This window comes from Denticeps clupeoides, chromosome 14 (assembly GCF_900700375.1).
Source record: "Denticeps clupeoides chromosome 14, fDenClu1.1, whole genome shotgun sequence".
In the NCBI taxonomy this organism is placed as follows: Eukaryota; Metazoa; Chordata; class Actinopteri; order Clupeiformes; family Denticipitidae; genus Denticeps; species Denticeps clupeoides.
The window spans coordinates 9,685,850-9,704,060 of NC_041720.1; the positions used below are offsets into that span (position 1 = coordinate 9,685,850).

The following is an 18,211-nucleotide window of genomic DNA, read 5'->3' on the forward strand; positions in this document are numbered from 1 at the left end:
CCCATACCAGGCAGTGATGTGGCAGCAGAGAACACTCTCAGTGGTCCCCAGGTAGGATGATTTTTTTTTAAAAGTGAAGTGATTGTCACATGTGATACACAGCAGCACAGCACACGGTGCACACAGTGAAATTTGTCTTCTGCATTTATCCCATCACCCTGAGTGAGCAGTGGGCAGCCATGACAGGCACCCGGGGAGCAGTGTGTGGGGACGGTGCTTTGCTCAGTGGCACCTCAGTGCCACCTTGGCGGATCGGGATTCGAACCTGCTGATTACGGGGCCGCTTCCTTAACCGCTAGGCCACCACTGCCCCTGTGAGGATGGGAGGAGGGAAGTTGGCCTTATTCAGTTTCCTGAGGAAGTGCAGATGTTGCTGGGCTGGTGGTGTTGAGGCTCCAGGAGAGGTCATCTGTCATGTGCACATCATGGAACTTCACGCTACTGACAATCTCAACAGCAGATCCATCAATGTGCAGTGGGGTGGGGACTGTCGGTTCCTGAACAAACTCTTTGGTCTTGGTGACATTGAGAGTCAGGTTGTTGCTCCGGCACAATCCACCAGATGTTTTATATTTTATACTAACAGGAGAATGGTGGCTAAACTGTCATCCCTGCTGGACAACATTTCCCACCCCATGCAGGAGACCCTGACAGCACTGAGCAGCTCCTTCAGTGGCAGGCTGCGGCAGCCAAGGAGAGATTCAGAAGGTCTTTCTGGCAAACCGCTGTCAGGCTCCACAACAGCTGACCACACTAAAACACACATCCAGTACACCATCTCAATTTCTCAATATGTGTATATCTACCCACTCTTTACATGTAAAATCTTATCTTTTATCTATATAGCAACATATTTTTTATTTTTACAACTGACATTTACTGTTTAATTTTTTTTCTTGTATATACTTGTATATTACATTTTATATTATACAGTCGACATAGTGTCTGTGGTATTGTCTTTTGCTGCTTCTTTCTTGTACTGCACACTTCCAGCCATGACGATGTAAATTTCCTACTTGTGGGAATAATAAAGGATCATCTTATATGTGCTGTGCACTGCTCACCAAAGGTGATGGGTCAAATGCAGAGGACAAATTTCACTGTGTGCACCGTGTGCTGGGCTGCTGTGTAGCACAAGTGACAATCACTTCACTTACTTAGAAGGTTCCCGGTTTGAATCCTGATCTGTCAAGATGCCACTGAGCAAAGCACCGTCCCCACACACTGCTCACCAAGGGTGATGGTTAAAAGCAGAGGACAAATTGTGTTGTGTGCACCGTGTGCTTCACTTTCACTTTCTTTTCACTTTCGTTCAGTACAGCTGAGCACAGAAGCAATAAAACAGGCTAATTTCACACCAGTCCAGTATCTAGTGCATCAGGGGGTCATTAATTCAATCATTGCCAATGACTATTTGTTATACTTTTTGTTATTTTGCTATTCAAACCCACAGGAAATGTGTAAATGACGCAGGATCCCATTCCTTTGAAAGTGACGTTGGCCGCCTGGTGATTTATGACGTCACGCGTCCCTCTAATAAGCTCACGCTCTCCTCCAAATGCCCGCCGAGCCACCCGCGGCTACACCTCCATACCGACCGCGCCGAGGGACGGGCGGCTACAAAATGGCCCCATTCTCCGGCGCGCTCGCAGTCTGAGGGGCGCCGCGGCGTCGCGCCGAGCCGAGCCGACATGTCCGGTGACGTAACGCCGCCATCTGTCCTGGAAGTCGTTACGGTTGTCGGGAAGGCGGTGTGCGCAGGCGCGGCGCTGACAGCCGCTCTCTACTTGGTCCGCCGAGCGTGTTTAATAATGGCCTGGAAATCGGGGGGAGCCAGCCACGCCGAGCTCGTCAACAACCTCCGCAGTGAGTCGCTGCCTTCGTCCCGCCGACGGCGGGCGACGGAACCGGGGCGGCGCGGCGCGGCGCGGCGCGGGGGGCTAAGCGGGGCTAGCGGCCCGAGCGAAGCGGGCTGCAGAACGCGGCGTCGCCGCAGAAATGTGTTTGTCCCCATTTGGCACCGCGGCGTGACGTAGCCGAAATGTTTCTGCCTCTCTCTCTCTCTCCCTCTCTCTTTTTTTGTACCTTTTATGCCGCGTTCGCGCCACAATTTGAGCCATTTTACGCTGGCTCGTTAGCACCTTTAGCCTCGTTTTTTTTTTTACCCCCTCGCTGGACACGAACGCGTGTGAATTATTTCGGGCCGCCGCGAGCTGCTATCTTCCCGTGGCCGGGCGCGTGGGAGGGCGGGGCAGCTGGCCCGCGCCGTGGGGCCCTGCGCGTGTTTTGCACGCTCATGCTCCGCGCAAGAAGCGGACGGGCCGTCCTGCTCCCCGCGCCGGCAGGTGTTCGGTTCGGTGACGGATTTATCGTTCCGACCATTTAATTGCACGCCTTCCCTGCACATCTGCACGGGTGCATTATGTTACGGGTGGAAGTAGCCTAGTGGGTAACACACTCGCCTATGAACCAGAAGACCCGGGTTCAAATCCCGCTTACTACCATTGTGTCCCTGAGCAAGACACTTAACCCTAAGTTGCTCCAGGGGGGGACTGTCCCTGTAACTACTGATTGTAAGTCGCTCTGGATAAGGGCGTCTGATAAATGCTGTAAATGTAAAATGTACTTCGTAAAGCTCTTATTTTTATGTAAAACAGTATAACAAGCGCGCACTTTTGTTACAGCGTGATCGTTTCTGTTGCCCAGGAGATGAACTGAACGATTGATTCTAATTTTATTGAATACATTTAGAATGGGAGGAGTCCTTTTTGTCCTTCCTCATTCTGGGCGATTTAGTGCAAAGTTACAGCAGGGAAGGTGTTAAATGTATTAGGGGGGCGGTGGTGGCCAACTAACACGTAATCAGAAGGCTGCCGGTTCGGTGTCCGAGCTGCCACTGAGCGAGGCGCCGTCCCCACACTCTGCTCCCCGGGCGCGTCTCACTGCTGCCCACTGCTCACCAAGGGTGATGTGTAAATGCAGAGGACACGTTTCGGTGTGTGCACTGTGTGCTGCGGCGTTTCACAACGACACTCACTTCACTTCAGGTATTTAGCATGCTTGAGTACAAGTCATATCCAGAACACTAAGCCACCGATGGCGAAGCACACGTTACCCAGAACGACCATTTGGCTCCTTGGTCCACAAACACTCAGTGGGCAAGAGTCCAGTGGTCTAAATTTAATTGGCCAGGGATCATGTGACTCTTTTTAGGTACGTTCTTTAAATGTAGTGCTGTTCAAAGCCAATCTGGACGAGCCTCTGACGGCATTTAATGTGGAGACGCGAGCACGGAGCGCGGCGCTGCCGTCGTGTCTGTAGCGTTTTTCAAACGCAAGTCATGTTAACAGTAAAAAGTCTTGCACGAAAGGTTTTGTATGTGCAGGATATTATTGTTCACGGTGGCACGGTGGGTGTCCGGCAAGTCCAATGAATATTTAATGTTAAAATTTAGCACAGACCGACCCATTTCTTGCTTCTTAACCTGAGCCGGATTTAAACGCGAGTAACTTTAGACCCCGGTTGCTTCTCTCTCTCTCTCTCTCTCTCTCTCTCTCTCTCTCTCTCTCTTTTTTTCGTTTTTTTTTTTGTTGTTGTTAAAACTGCGTTACTACGGTGATTGTGCAGAGGGTCCGTATGTTCGGAGAAGTAATGGGATCACCAGCAGCTGTCACTGGCCCTTCCTGTGGCTGCCGCTTGCTGTCACCGGGACGTCTTGTGGCTGAAGACCACGTAGAGGAGTTGCACGTCTGCCCCCTTCCTCCCCCCTTTCCCCACGTGTAAGACCCGAGTTGACATGCTCTCCTGCCGCTGAGGGGAACAGGAATCCAGAACCTGGGAATTTTGTTGAATTCCGCTGCGCAAGAAGCGGTTAAACGGGTCTTGTGGGGCGTGGCGCCACCGTTCCGCTTGTTGTATCCCATGATGCTCCGTCCATTCCGGGCACGTTTCTGACATGCTGCTCTTTTTCTTTTGAGTGCAGAAAATGGAATCATCAAGTCCGACAAGGTGTACGAGGTCATGCTGGCGACGGACCGGGCGCATTTCTCCAAATGCAACCCCTACATGGACTCTCCACAGTCAATAGGCAGGTGTTTGGCCAAGGCCTCTGGCGTTCTCTCGCGGCCAAGCTCGGTCAGCAACACTTGTCCATCACTGGTGAACTTGATGCCAGCAGATATCGGGGTTAAACATTCGGACGAGAGCATTTTAACTTGCAAGGGGGAGTGTCGTTTTCTCTTCGGCAGTGGTCGAGGATAAAGTGCGTAGATCCCTGTCCGTATAAAACCTCGGTATGTTGACCTCACGTCTGCCGCAACCTACTGCTGTTAAAAGTAAAACTGAAAGTGGGCGCATGAGATTACTGGACGTGACTAGGGCCGAGAAGTAGTAATCCAAATCCATATCCCATAATTCATTGCGTGTTTCTTCAAAACATGGGCGTGGCCAAAGAAAACGCTTCAGATAAAACGGGAAAAAAAACGTTGCTCTTCAATGTGCTGTTGAAATTGTTTGCACTGTGGGCAGTAAATTAAGTTTACCGTTGGCTGGACCGCCTCGTTTTACTAAGCGAGGGACCCGCCCCACGAATCGAGACGTACCCGTGGAGTGGCCTTATGGCCTAATGTGGTGTTTCCAAGTCATGACCTCTATGAACAGGTGGCGGGTAGCATGTGGTCCACCTGAAGCCAAAAATATGCATGAGATCAGCGAGGCTTGGGGCAGAACCAGTGAATAAGAGTTTTGGACAAACCTATTAATTTAATGTATTTTTTCTGATTTTGATGGAATTATATCAATAAATGAAGTGGAAAAAACAAATGGCGGTATTTCAATATAGATTTTCTAATTGAATGTCACTGTTTCTTCTTTAAATGAGGGTTATGTAGGGCACCCAAGGTTATGTAACCCCCCCCTCTTTTTTTTTTTTTTTTTTTTAATATATATTTTTTGGTTTTCATCAGGATACCAAGCAACAATCAGTGCCCCACATATGGTGAGTTCCTAACAGAAACATCAACTCTTTGCCAGCTGTGGATGTGACGTTGATGGTGCCATTTTCCCTTTTCCTTTCATCCCAACTGCAGCATGCCTACGCACTGGAGCTGCTGCACGACCAGCTCTATGAGGGGGCGAAGGCTCTAGATGTGGGTTCGGGAAGCGGCATTCTCTCAGTGTGCTTTGCACGAATGGTAAGCGATGGGTTGTGGCCTCCGAATTAGACATATTCCCCGTTGGGACACTTGTTCTCTTTTCCAGAATCACATTTTTTTTTTTTTTTTTTTTTTTTTTGCAGTTTCTAAATTCAGCTGAGCTCAAAGGGCGCAGATGTCACTGCACTGTAATAGATGTGTAATGGATGTAACATTTTGAAAGTATATACTGAATAGCTACAAGCAACAAATGAATGCTTGCTAGCCATCTATGTCTTGTAGAGGAGAAACTGCACCCCTTTTTTTTGAGGGTCATTATTTTGGACACCCAGAAACTGTTATTTTTATAATGATTTATTACAATTGTATTTTTAACAGCACTAACCAGTCGCCAGGAGATTAACCATTTTTTTGTTTCTTGGTCCTGTCTTATAGGTGGGTGCCAAAGGCAAGGTGATAGGCATCGATCATATAAAAGAACTGGTTGATGACTCTGTAAATAACGTTAAGAAAGATGATCCAAGTTTGATATCGTCGGGCCGAGTGAAACTGATCGGTGAGTTTGATCGGATGTCGCAGGCAGTCAGCTTAAATGGAGAAAACTTGTTTAACAAAAAAAAAAAAAAAAACTGTGCCGTGGCTGTGTTTTTGGTTCCTGCTGCAGTCGGCTTGTGTTAGCATCAAGTGCTCCGCCCTGCCTGAAGGGCTGCCACAGGCTGGCACCCCTTTGCTCTGGCGTCCTCCATCTTGCTGAGCCCTGGCAGCGCCTCGCTAACACCTGCTGCCTGCTTGTCTTGCAGTGGGAGACGGAAGGCTGGGCTTCCCGGAGGAGGCGCCGTACGATGCCATCCACGTCGGGGCAGCAGCACCCAATGTGCCACAAGCAGTATGTACACTTTTCCCAAATTTTATTCAATCTTTTTCCCCCAATTGTTTTTAAATAATTAAATAATTTTGCAGGGCTTTTCATGCCATTGTGGAGTCCAAAACGCTGCATTTTACAGCAGCTATTCTATTACATTATTTGTAGCAATAAGGCAGTTTGTGAAACCAAAAGCTAGCTGCCTCATTTACATTTACAGCATTTATCAGACACCCTTATCCAGGGTGACTTACAGTTAGTAGTTGCAGGGACAGTCCCCCACTGGAGCAACTTAGGGTTAAGTGTCTTACTCAGGGACACAATGGTAGTAAGTGGGATTTGAACCTGGGTTTTCCAGTTCATAGGCGAGTGTGTTACCCACTAGGCTACTACCACCCTGTGGCCTCATCTGTGTATGCATGTGTACAGGGCTGTTCGGTTTATGGTGCTGCACGACTTATAAGCTGATATCCAGTACATATAAATATAAATTCTTTTTAAAAAGAAAAAGGTTTTCTTCACTGTACATATTAAATGCAGGGAGCACAGAAGTGTCGTTGTTAGTCATCTTAACTTACGTTATGTGTGAGTGTAACATTGTCCTGAACCTCTTTCCTACAATTGTCTCTGTAATAAGTTTTAATATTATAGCAATAATTTGATTTCATTAAATGTCCAATGTAATTTTTTTTGGACTGCTCTAGTAATAAAACTAAATGTTTTAAGTAACAATTGCACGTTCTTGACTGAATAGTTGTTAAGCTATTTTAACAGGAGAATAAAGCTGTATTAATGTAATCCCTGCATGTTCTCAGCTCTTGGACCAGTTGAAGCCGGGCGGGAGATTGATTTTGCCCGTCGGTCCGGCCGGAGGAAACCAGATGCTGGAGCAGTACGACAAGCTAGAGGACGGCAGCACCAAAATGAAGCCCCTGATGGGGGTGATTTACGTGCCTTTAACAGACAAAGACAAACAGTGGTCCAGGTGGAAGTGACTTCCTACCCTCTTCTCCCCCCTCCCTCCTCCACAGGGCGGCAAAGGTGAAATGGTGTGGACCGGAGCAGACAACCGATGGCATGAGTTTGCTGCTTGTCATCATTATTTGCTTCCCCATACCATAGCAACTGGCTGCACGTATTTTTGTATTTTAAGCTCTCCTCTAGGTGGTTAACATCAGTGGGGGGGGGGGAAAGTTAATACAACTTCATTTGTGAGGAACCTTTTCTTTTTTTCTTAGTTTGTAACATCTAACCTATTTTCTTTTATAAATTAATCCCTGGTTGCTTGGTTTTATTCACAATAATGACAAAAAATGCATGTTACCTGCAGCCGTGCGAAATACATGCCAAAATGTATTTAGAAATTTTTAAACCCTATTTTCATGTTCATATTGCCTCCATCGTCTAGCACTAGACATATTTGGTGTTTTAATCTGGATTTTTTTTTTTTTTTTTTTTTTGGTCAGGGCATGTATAAGAGACAGCCATTGCTCGTGCCTGAATAATGCCTGAGTGGAGGAAGTTGGGGTTATAAAATGCTCCATTTTTATGTATTCTTATTTAAAAAATTTTTTTTGTCATCTGTAACACTCTGCTTTTGTCTCTCCCAGGGATGAACTCTGAATCTGAAGACTGGCAATATTCAACATTTCGCTCTCGAATTACGGGGGGGAGGTTCCGGACGCTGCTGGAGTACACACTAAATCTTTAAATATATATATAAAAATTTTTATTTTTTTGCTCTCGCTCTCCCCTCTTATGGGGTCTGGAGTGTTTTTGTGGTGAGGTTTACCCCCCTGGTCAAGGAATATGAACTGAGTATTAATTAACAGAATACATTTACAATTTTGAGGGGGGTGGTTTCTTTTTGGATCAGGCCTGGATTTTGATTTTTTTTTTCTGGGTGACAGGTTATTGTTACATCAGTATTGCAGTTCAGATTTTACGTTCTCATGCATTTCAGCTTAGTCACAGCTGAGAGGGGTCTGACTCCTCCTTGTCGGCGGACCGTAGTTACAGAGGAAGGCCTTTAATTGACGGGGGGGGGGTAATAAACCTGGAAAATCACTTACAGTAGCCGCAGTGTGGAATTTGCCGATCTTTGTAGATATGACTTGCTCTACGTCGCTAACATACAAGCTTCTGCCGCAGCTAACTGTGTTCTTGGCAGAGCTGAGCACAACGGTGAAGAACATGGCTGAACTCCACTCATATCTAGTTGTTCGATATGCAGTACATGACACAAGTGGTGTTGTAGATATCTCGCCTTGGCACGGTTGAACACGAGGGCGGGTGCCCCCCTTCACGACTTCCAATGAGCACAGGGCTGGCTTGGACACTACACACATACACACAAACACACGGCTGAGCCCCCCCCCCCAACGTATTGCCCGCTGGTTTCCATGACAACATTCTCTGCTGGCCCAACTGGTGGTGACTGCCACAAAAAATCAAGTATGGCTTTGCCAAAATAAACATCGAAGCAAAGCAAATAAATGTCTGGTTCTTTTTATGCACAGGGGGGTGTAACGCACATTCGTCTCAGGTTATCTATGCCTTTTTTTTTTTTTTTTTTTTTTTTTTTAGTTTATGGGATTGCATAGTGAGAAAAATACTCTCAGGGCAAAGTTATTTACTTACATCTAGGACGCTGGCCAGAGTTTATGTTGGGTATTATATGAATGACTTTTTGTTTGAAAGAATGAATAACAGAAATGTTCCGCTTCACCACTCAGTGTAACTTTATTTTTTCGTTTTCTCTCATTGTTCCTCAAAATAAAACATTTCACGTAATGCATATACAGTTTATATATAATTATGCATAACAGATTTTAAAGGTGACATTTACAGGTACTAGCTACATCGTCAATAAAGAGTACCACGTACCATATCACAAGTGGAAATAGAAACATCTTCTGCCGCCCGCTGGTCAGATATCGGAGACGCTTGCGATCTGTCTGACAATAAATACTAAAACGGCAGCAGCAACCCTCTCCACCAAAAAAATGACATGTTCTACGTTTCATAACTCATACAGTCTGCTGCTGCACTCTAGTGGGAGAAATGCACACCAGCAGGGATTCCTTCAGAAGCAGAAACATGTAACCGTACTGAGCAGTGCAGACTTGAGGTGTGACCATGGAAAAAAGGGAATGTCTGGAGCAACCGTGAAGAATCAAGAGGGTGGAAACATGGGGAGTCCTGTGGCAATCAACATTAAATTGTGTCCCCTCCTCGTTTGACTAGGGTTAGATGTGACGGTTCCATTGGCACATAATAAAAGATGGTGTGTACCTTCTCTACCCACTCAAGAAAGGTCAACTCTTGCTCCCGAAGTGCCTATATAGCGGTACTGCATAATGCAAGGCTAGAGCAATATCGGCTTCTTTATATGGGCGGCAATTTCATGACGACTGCACAAGTATAGTGGTTTGTCCATCTTAAAAGGAGACAAGGACGAAATGTTCTGTTCCGTTCCAGGCTGCTCTCCCGCCGGCCCGGCTACAGGTACATGCCGTTGATGAGGTAATCCTCTGTGGTGAGGGGCCGGGCCTTCTTCAGCTTGTGGCGCACCAGGCGGAGACGGCAGCCCACCATCAGCAAGAGCAGGGTGCTGATGATTATCCCCAGCACCAGGGGCAAGATGGCTCCTATGGGGCATAAACGTCATTTTAACACGTGTAGCGCTTACGATGTAATCATCAGCACTATACATGGATAATCATAATATTCCAATTTTTACCAATATACAATTTGTGGTTATAGTGTTGAGTATGTATGTTTGTAAGCTTATGTTAATATAGGAAACACTTAAATTGTGTCCCTTTAGTAGCAAATCAAGCAATGGATTAGCAATGGATCATTATGAGTGTCAAAATATTACTGCCAATTTCAGGTGAAATTCTTAAATTGCTCCCTTATGGGCGATGCAGTCTGTAAAAAGGTGTCATTTTCGCTTGAACCAAAAGGATCCTAAATGTGATGAAGTGTTGGGCAGAACGTTGTTCAGCTCTGTAAGTAACCAACCCGACTCTGGAGGCAGCTGCCTTCCTAAAGGTTTGGAAACAGGAACATTCGTCTGTGGCTTCACTTCAGATTCTGCCATTTTGGGAATCCCAGCTACACAGAACATATTTGAATTGAGATGCACTTGAATGAGTTGTGCAGAAAACAGAGCAAGTGCAATAGGGAAGCCGTTTACCTGTTGGTGTTTTTTTACTGGGAGTGGGCGCTGCTGTGGTCACGTCTTTGAAAGAATAAAATGGATTTTGATTAATACACGTTACTGAATTAGCAAAAGTGAACGTTTTTTTTGTCATTGTGATACACAGCATAGGCGAAATCTCACCGTGTTTCTGTATACATTCGCTAACGCAGTCCGTCTCCTGCAGAAAGTTGTTGTGGTTGCCCTTGCAGCCCCCGTAAATGAAGTGCTTGCACTCTCCAGAGTCCTGGTCGTAGTACCAGCGGGGGAATACGCCCTTACAGGGTCCCACCACCGGGGGCGCTGCGCAGTGCTCTGAAAAAGAAGTAGCGGGGACAGCATTTCGTTTGGGCGCACTGGCTGGTCAGGTGACAGCGGCATGCCCGCTGCAAATTAAAGGATCGGGTTGCAGGGGACAGAGAATGTTTTTGTTCCAGAGGCTAATAATCAGAGACCGGCTTCTGCCCACTGCACTCAGCCAATCACAGGACTGCCCAGAGTAGTAAGCGGAGAGTCTTGGCCCTACCTGGAACAAGTCGCTCCTGCTGGTTGTTGAGTTTGGATTGGGCTGGTTGATCCTTGTGTCTGTAATGGGAATCGTCTATGGGAAGCCCGGGATCCTCCATTGTCAGTTTAGGCCTTGCAGGGAACGGGGCGTGACCTTTGACCTCGTCAGATTTGGCCTGAGGAGGACTAGAAGCATGGGTGACCGCCTTTCTGTTCCCATCAACTGCAGAACAGAAATAAGGAATGAGGGGTAACACAAAATCCATTGTCAATTTCATCTCAACTTTTATTAATGATGACCTTACTTATTATATCACTTTTTTAAAAATATATTTTTCCTGTTTCTTTTTTGCTTTACATACTTTAAAAACATTATATAGCTTAAGCACTCTCTCTCTCTCTCTCTCTAACATATATATATATATGTGTGTGTGTGTGTGTGTGTAGATCCTGAACCCGAAAGAAAAAAAGTCAAAATTTTGTGATAATTTCATCTAAATGCACAAAATCTAAACTTCAGCAAATGGCTGAAGCTGGTGGTAGAGATGATGGGACTCACAGTTCTGGCAGAAGGCCTCATCAGAGCGGTCTGGACACTGCTGTTTCCCGTCGCAAGCGAAGCTGATGTCTACGCAGCAGCCATCGTCGCACATGAACTGGTACCTAGAGCAGCGGCCAGTACACACTGACAAGAGCAAATGGTCCAGTTCATTTCTGCCTGGGCTGCTTTTTTACAATACAACTTTTTCAACTATTTCGCTGTTATAATCAGACACACGTAAACGTGGACACACCTACTCATTTACGGCTGTTGCATTTTTTTTACATTATAGAGCAAAACTGAACAAATGTGACTATGAAATAACACACATGAGGTTGTGTAATAAACAAAGAGAAATCGCAAAAATGCAGAAAGTACTGTGTAATAAAAGGGGTTTGGCGGCCCAACGGGTCACCTTCTGCCTGGGGCTCTGGAGAAAGGACGGTGACGGAGACGTTGTCTGAGCTCCTCTGTCCCGCCGTGTCTGTCACCGCCAGCTGGAAGATGTAAACCCCCTTCTCCAGCCCACTGATCTTCAGCAAGCCTGGATGGGTGACCTTTACAAGGAAGATGGGATCGTGACCTCACTGTAGGTGTACAGCGACCTCTTACACACATTTCTAGCGTTAGACAAAAACGCGCCGCCATTAAACCGCCTGCCTCGTTTCATCATTTGTTGATTCGTGAAAGGGAAACAACAGGGTTAAAAATCTTCTGCTTGGTAATAGGCCTTCGGCACTTTCCTGCAGCTCACATTACGAACGCCAGACCCAGGAAACTGTTTGCTGGTGACAATGGGGCTCTTGTCCTGGTGGCAGGTGGGGGTTTTCAGCGCTCTTATCTCAGTCTGTTCAGCGGTGAGCAAACATCTAGACCGGCTCAACCCCCTCCCTGCACTCACACAGATGCTGGAGTGTTCCAAATACATACAATCTCTCTCTTGACAAATTTGGACCATGCACACCCAACGCCATTCAATATGCTTCAAATAATTGCTCTATAATTTTACAGCCTTAAACACTATTAGTGAACTTAGTGAGTCGATGTGACACAAGAGAGACACTGAGGGAAATGAGAGCAATAAAAGTATGCATGTAACAAATATATATGCACACTTGAATACATGAGTATACCTTCATCTTGAGTGCCGGGTCCCCTTTGACGAGCGTCCAGTCGTACCGCACGACACCATGATCGTCTATGCTGTCCCGGCCGTCCAGCACTGCCCAGTCAGTGGGCAGCTGGACCACAACGTCCTGTCCAGCATCACTGCGCGGAGGCTCATCCATGTCTGTCCATATCACACAAACATCACCCTTAATAACAGTTCGCTGGTGCCGTCACGTGTACGAACTTGGACAACATGTGCAGAAACAAGTTCCTTTCTGGCCCAGTGGTGGCCTAGTGAAAGCGGACCTGCGACCGGAAGGTGGCAGGTTCAAATCCACCACCGACCAAGGTGCCACTGATGTCCCCTTGAGCAAGGCACTGTCCCCACACATTGCCCGCGGCTCACTAAGGGTGATTTGTTACATATAGGGCACAAATATGCTGTGTATCACAGTGACAGAAAAATGACAATCATACATTTCATACAATCATGCAAGGGTTCAAATACCACTTACTACCATTGTGTCCCCGATCAAGACACTTAACCCTAAATTGTTCCAGGGGGGGCTGTCCCTGTAACTACTGATTGTAAGGGCGTCTGATAAATGCTGTAAATGTAAAAATGTAAATGTAATACGTTTGAAAAGTATAAAAGAATTTCTTGTCTAAACCTTTCAAAATGTGGTGAAAATCTACATGTCATAATAGAGGTAAAACTACATATTCTGCAATATTTCTTATTCAGTATATACTGTAGATTTATTTGATCCCTTTTGATCCCTATAGAGTAACACGGATCACTATTCCAAAAATCTCTTTCCACACTCATTATCATTAGGGTGATAAACCGATACTGTCACCAATTTTTGCCATGCATGGTCAGTACACTGGGATGTATCACTGTTTAAGTTTAATGTGAAAGTGAAGTGATTGTGAGACACTGCAGCACAGCTTACGTTGACACAACGAAACGTGTCCTCTGCTTTTAACCATCACCCTTGTCGGCAGCCATGACAGGCAGTGTGTGGGGACGGTGCTTTACTCAGGATCGGGATTCGAACCGGCAACCTTCCTTAACCGCCAGGCCACAACGGCATCCCGGACACGACTACCTTGGACGGACGCGTCCTCCCGGGCGCCGTCCGGGCCGGTGGCGTTGCGCGCTCGGCTGTACACGCCGAAGCCCTGCTGCGCGGAGAAGGCGCACACGTCCTTGCCCCTGTACGTGCAGTTGAAGAGGTAGCAGCTGAGGCCGTCGGCCGTGCGCTGCGGGTCCTCCTGCATCACCGCCACGGTGCAGTGCGGCTCCGAGCAGCAGGCGTGCAGGCAGTCCTTCCAGCTGTAGACGCGGCCGGGCGCCGACAGGAAGGCGGCTCCCTGCTCTATGGAGTCCCGGGCGCGGATGATGCGCTCCTCCGCGGCGTCGAAGTCGCCGAGACACGCGTCGCCCGCGTCCTCCTCCCGCGAGTAGCCCTGGTCCTGCTGGAGCTGCTTGCGGAACTCCTCCAGCAGCTCCTCGACGCCGGATATCTTGGACTTCAGGTCGGAGATCTGCGGGGAGCGGGAGAGGGCCGCGCTGGCCGCGCAGAGCAGGAGGAGGCAGGGCGCAAGTGCCATTTTCGCTCAGTCTCTCATTTTCCCCCGAAATAATAAAGAATGAACAGGCTTAACGGCGGCGCAATCAACAACATCAAAAACGAACCTAGGACAACATGGTGGCACCGCGGCCAGGTACAGCTCAGCACTGCGCACGGAGACAGCTCCGTCCAGCCGGGGTTGCCAGATCGTGCGGAAGAAACCCGCAACGACGAAGAGCGAAACTAAAAACTCTGTTCATACTTGGTAGTGTTTTGAATTGACCTATTTACAACCGAGTCCACAGTTCATTATTTTAAGCAAGTACAATAAAAATATCATTTTAGCGACGACTTAACAAAAGCGTTTAAATGAGCGGATTTGGCAACACTACTCCAGCACAGTGACGTCAGTGAGGCGTTACGGATGCTCGTCGACGCTTCATCAAGATTACCGATGTATCTGTATTAAGTTTAAATAGGTCTGTATAAAGTTCAAATATTTCAAATAAATTATGGGAAAAGCAAGTGTTTCTTTTTAATATTTTTTTGTATTTCAGACAGTTTTTTTAATCCTGGATTTTTTGTGGGAAATCATGAACAGAAAGAACATTTATGTAATGATAGATTTAGAAATAACGTTGTGCAAGGAGCATCATATAATATCGCTTATATGTCGTTCCCTTTACTTTTTAGAACCCACACTAACATGATCAGCCGCTCTTCATTCAGTCATATTGTAAGATATAATTATGCCTTCTCGTAAATTAAGCCTGTTAGCGCACACAGGCATATATCGTTCAACTCTTTCCATGGCTAATGACGTCATCTCGAGCGTTGTTGGGCAATGACAAGCCATGACCACTAGATGTCAGACGTGTACAGAATTGGCGGTGCTATTGGGCCGCCAGACGAGGAGCAATCACTGGAAATCAGTCTGGGTCAAGTGTGTCGAATTAATCATTCACTCACTAACTCACTCACTCACTCACTCCGTGTGAATATAGGCCTTACAACACCACGGGGTCCGCTAATGATGGTATTTTTAATCCAGCACCATGACAGGAATAAACAGGATCAGATTTGCATTTTCTGTTCCCATCCTTTGAACAAGGCTATTTTATATTAATATTTAAACTCAAACTCAAGCTTGTTCAACAAGAGACGTTCCTCAAATAATTTAAAATAAACCAGGTATATATATATATATATATATATCGCTATAATATTTGTTTCACTGTGGAATATTAAGCTACCACTCGAGTCTAACTCGGTACAAAAGTGCTTCTTCGACGTCAACAAGCGCTTCCTCTTTCGCCCGTTGCCCAATAAGGGTGTTTTCCCCGCCCACGAAGTACGCCAGGCCCCGCCCCCTGCCCCCGCGGGCGCGCGCGAGCCCGTGCAGGAACGATAACAGTAGCAACAAGGCGCGTCTCCGACACCTCCGCCAATTTCACAACTCGGACCCGGGGCCGCGGAGCGACACGGCCGGGCTGGAGCCGTTTCGGGCTCGGCTTTCTGGGAACACGGCCTCGTCTGCGAGTTGCCCGCGAGGACTTTTGAGGATATATTTATATTTATATGTATAGAAATACATTTCTTCCTCTGAACTTCAGTAACGCCACCCTTCGCGGGCGCGGAATTCTTTGTCTTCAGCGAAAGTCTTCGAAAGCAAAGTGCACAAGTGCGTCGTGACGGTAGCGCGTCGCACGACGTCCCCTTTCGTGCCGACACGGAGCGGAGTGGAACTCGACTCTGACAGCGGCGGGGAGGAACAAGCGATGACGTTCCGGTTTCCTGAATTCGCGTGTCGGATCATCACCGGCGCGTCCACGCGCGTGGAGACGCGGCTCCGTCGCCCGCTGGCGCCCAGTGCGTACTGACGCCAGGTCGGCATCGCCGTGACCCGCTCGACGACTCGACAATGAACCCAGATGTGGAGGGCATCTGCCTGTCGGTGCCCGCGCTGTGCCGCTGCGCGGACGCGCCGGAAAGTGACCCGAAGGCCGGCGCCGCGACCCCCGCCGCCGGGACCTACTGGCACGACCCCGCCGCCGCCGTGAGCCCCGTCGGCCCGGTCTGCCCCGCGGACAACTGTGGACTCCTGTCCGTGGGCAGGAGCAAAAGCAGAGCCGTCACCGTGGCTTACGTGCAGAACGCCGAGGGCAGCGCCACGCACACGGCGGAGACCATGGCCCTGCAGTGTCTGAAGGACGCGTGCGACGTCGTGGGCAGCAAGCTGGAGATCGTCCACTTCGGGAAACTCGACTTCGGGGAGACCTCGGTCCTTGATCAGTTTTATAACGCCGGTAAGGGTTGGGGGGGGGGGGGGGCGTGAGCTGGAGGTTATGCGGGTTTAATTCCACTCTTGTTTGAGGTGATCCCAAAGCTAGAATAAAACGAAAGTAAAAACACAATGCAAATATCTCAGAGCTAATGATGAACAATTATGTGCAAGATGTACTAGAACCAATATATATATAAATCTTACTGCACATAGCAAGTCTATAAACACTATATCATTGCACATATGCAGTGGTGAGTGTGTGTGTGTGTGTATATAATCTAAACAGTGCAAATAGTACATGGGAGTTGTGTGGGTGTTCCATTCACCCAAAAACCGCGTCTGCATATTTCCAGTACCCGCCCACGTGCCTGTAACTGGAATTCCTCCCGAATACCATTAACCTTTCATGCAAAGGTCTGCACTAATCTGTTCCATACATGCTGGTGCGATCTGTGGCCACCGTCTTGTACTTTCCTGCCATGACGGCGCCGATGGAAGCATCTGAGGGCGTCTCGGGTCGCCCTGCTGTTTTCGGGATGGAGCTCTGGCTCTCCACCCTGAGAGAAATGCAGAACAAAATCACTTTCCTCCCATTACCCACATGTGGCTAATTATAGACCAATTAGAGATAACCTCATTTTTAAGTAGGTCCCCCCTTTTTGCTGCCAAAACAGCCTTGACCCTCACCGTCATGGACTCAAACTGGAGCTCTGGGGGTATGCAGGGATATCTGGTACCGAGCCGTTTCTGTGGATTTCGCTACAAGGTTAGAACCCAGCCGTCTAGCGGTCACAATTTGGCTGTGACGACTAAGTAAGCCTTTGTTTACACCGCCTGTGCGTGGTCGTAATGGCCACCCGGCCAGGCCCCTTTGTTCGGAACGTCAGTGTAAATATTAAAGGGGATCTCTGATGCACACCCCTCCGAGGCGCCGCTACAGGAACGGCCATGAACTTGAACACAGCGCCTTCACTGGCGCCACGAGCCACGCTTTTTGGAACACGGAGGTGCTCCCTTTCGTTCCGCGATTCCGCCAACACCCACTGATTCACCAAACGTCTCAGAATGAGCTTTTAGCCGAAGTGCTTGGAAGCCTGTGGTTCGACCTCTTAATCCGTCAGAGTTTCTCCCCGGCGAGGCGTGGCCGCACCGGTGCACAGAGGCCGCTGAGTCACCGGGGTTTCAGGTGACAGGCGCAATTAACCTGGCCTTTTCACGAACAACCTGACCTGGCCGCCGAGGCCGGTTTCTTGGATGATGTGTCATGGCTGGAGCCTTCAGGTCAAGTGTGCACAACCCCTTCACAGTTGAATGCGTGTTACACGGTCCCGGGGGCCATTCGCGGCCCCGCCGATTGTACGGTCCGGACTTGCTGTCCAAACTGTATTCATTTCATTTAGCTTTTTTTGATGTCTGATGGAGTTTGGTGAAAGCACCCCGCGGTCACTTGCGGACCGGACTTGCTGAGAAAGGAACCACGCTGTGGACGTCCCTCTCTTGAGACCCAAGGCAGAGGAAACTGCTGAATGGGAGATTATGTCATGTGTGGCCAAGGCGGTTGTATTTTTTCAGAAGACAGGAACAAGACGCTTTCCGCCACTGTCAGCAGGATAAGGAGCTTCTGAGCGTGTTGCGTTTTAGTTCAAATTTGAATTAAAAGGTGCACATTGGCCAGGACATCATCACAACCCCAATAGACAAAAGCAGACATTTTAATTTTAACACTACATTGACCAGACTGCCATCCCATAGCTAAAATAACTTTTTAATTGCTATGGGAAACGGATATTTAGAATAGTGTTTTTTCCGCCAGGGTGGGTGATGGATTTGCTCGTCTTTATACCGTACACAGATTCCAGAACAAGTTCCCACATGCCCCTCAGTACAGATGGGAAATGGGGTCCGCACCACTTCCTTTGTCACCGGTTGTCAGCAGATTCCCGGCCCTCATTGGCCGCGTGTCTGCCGGCTTG

The 18,211-nt window shown here is 47.9% G+C and overlaps 3 protein-coding genes across 5 annotated transcripts in view; 2 read left to right on the top strand and 1 right to left on the bottom strand.

Annotated features, from left to right (window-relative positions):
- The first annotated feature begins 1,557 nt into the window (after positions 1-1,557).
- On the top strand, positions 1,558-8,525 carry pcmt (protein-L-isoaspartate (D-aspartate) O-methyltransferase). Of its 3 annotated transcripts, none has more exons than XM_028953513.1 (8): positions 1,558-1,698; positions 3,983-4,087; positions 4,965-4,996; positions 5,088-5,192; positions 5,589-5,709; positions 5,954-6,039; positions 6,831-7,000; positions 7,626-8,525. In XM_028953513.1, exons 1-8 carry the CDS (start codon positions 1,692-1,694, stop codon positions 7,636-7,638), a joined length of 639 nt encoding a protein of 212 aa, XP_028809346.1. In that variant the 5' UTR covers positions 1,558-1,691; the 3' UTR covers positions 7,639-8,525. The 3 variants fall into 3 exon arrangements, with proteins under 3 accessions (XP_028809346.1, XP_028809344.1, XP_028809345.1); XM_028953511.1 differs by lacking the exon at positions 1,558-1,698 and adding an exon at positions 1,709-1,866 and having other exon boundaries at positions 7,626-8,523; XM_028953512.1 differs by lacking the exon at positions 1,558-1,698 and adding an exon at positions 1,709-1,866 and having other exon boundaries at positions 6,831-7,056; positions 7,626-8,522.
- A 207-nt stretch (positions 8,526-8,732) lies between these two features.
- lrp11 (low density lipoprotein receptor-related protein 11) lies at positions 8,733-15,291 on the bottom strand. Its single transcript, XM_029002094.1, has 9 exons — positions 13,490-15,291; positions 12,401-12,558; positions 11,683-11,824; positions 11,286-11,411; positions 10,746-10,949; positions 10,364-10,534; positions 10,217-10,261; positions 10,042-10,134; positions 8,733-9,665 (listed from the first exon to the last, which is right to left on the bottom strand). The coding sequence occupies exons 1-9, from the start codon at positions 13,992-13,994 to the stop codon at positions 9,517-9,519; spliced, it is 1,593 nt and encodes a 530-aa protein (XP_028857927.1). The 5' UTR covers positions 13,995-15,291; the 3' UTR covers positions 8,733-9,516.
- Positions 15,292-15,350: 59 nt separating this feature from the next.
- Positions 15,351-18,211, top strand: part of map3k5 (mitogen-activated protein kinase kinase kinase 5) — a 43,889-nt gene continuing 41,028 nt past the window's right edge. Inside the window, exon 1 of the mRNA XM_029002093.1 lies at positions 15,351-16,260. Within this exon, the coding sequence (XP_028857926.1) occupies positions 15,876-16,260 (385 nt within the window). The 5' untranslated portion in view covers positions 15,351-15,875. The remainder of the gene's footprint in view (positions 16,261-18,211) is intronic.

Coding starts and splice junctions, on each gene's coding strand:
- pcmt (XM_028953511.1), top strand. CDS start 1,812: ATGGCCTGGAAATCGGGGGGAGCCAGCCACGCCGAGCTCGTCAACAAC. Junction 1,867..3,982: donor GCTCGTCAACAACCTCCGCA/GTGAGTCGCTGC, acceptor TTTTGAGTGCAG/AAAATGGAATCATCAAGTCC. Junction 4,997..5,087: donor CAATCAGTGCCCCACATATG/GTGAGTTCCTAA, acceptor TCCCAACTGCAG/CATGCCTACGCACTGGAGCT.
- lrp11 (XM_029002094.1), bottom strand. CDS start 13,994: ATGGCACTTGCGCCCTGCCTCCTCCTGCTCTGCGCGGCCAGCGCGGCC. Junction 11,412..11,682: donor TCCAGAGCCCCAGGCAGAAG/GTGACCCGTTGG, acceptor TGCTCTTGTCAG/TGTGTACTGGCCGCTGCTCT. Junction 10,262..10,363: donor CGAATGTATACAGAAACACG/GTGAGATTTCGC, acceptor ATTCTTTCAAAG/ACGTGACCACAGCAGCGCCC.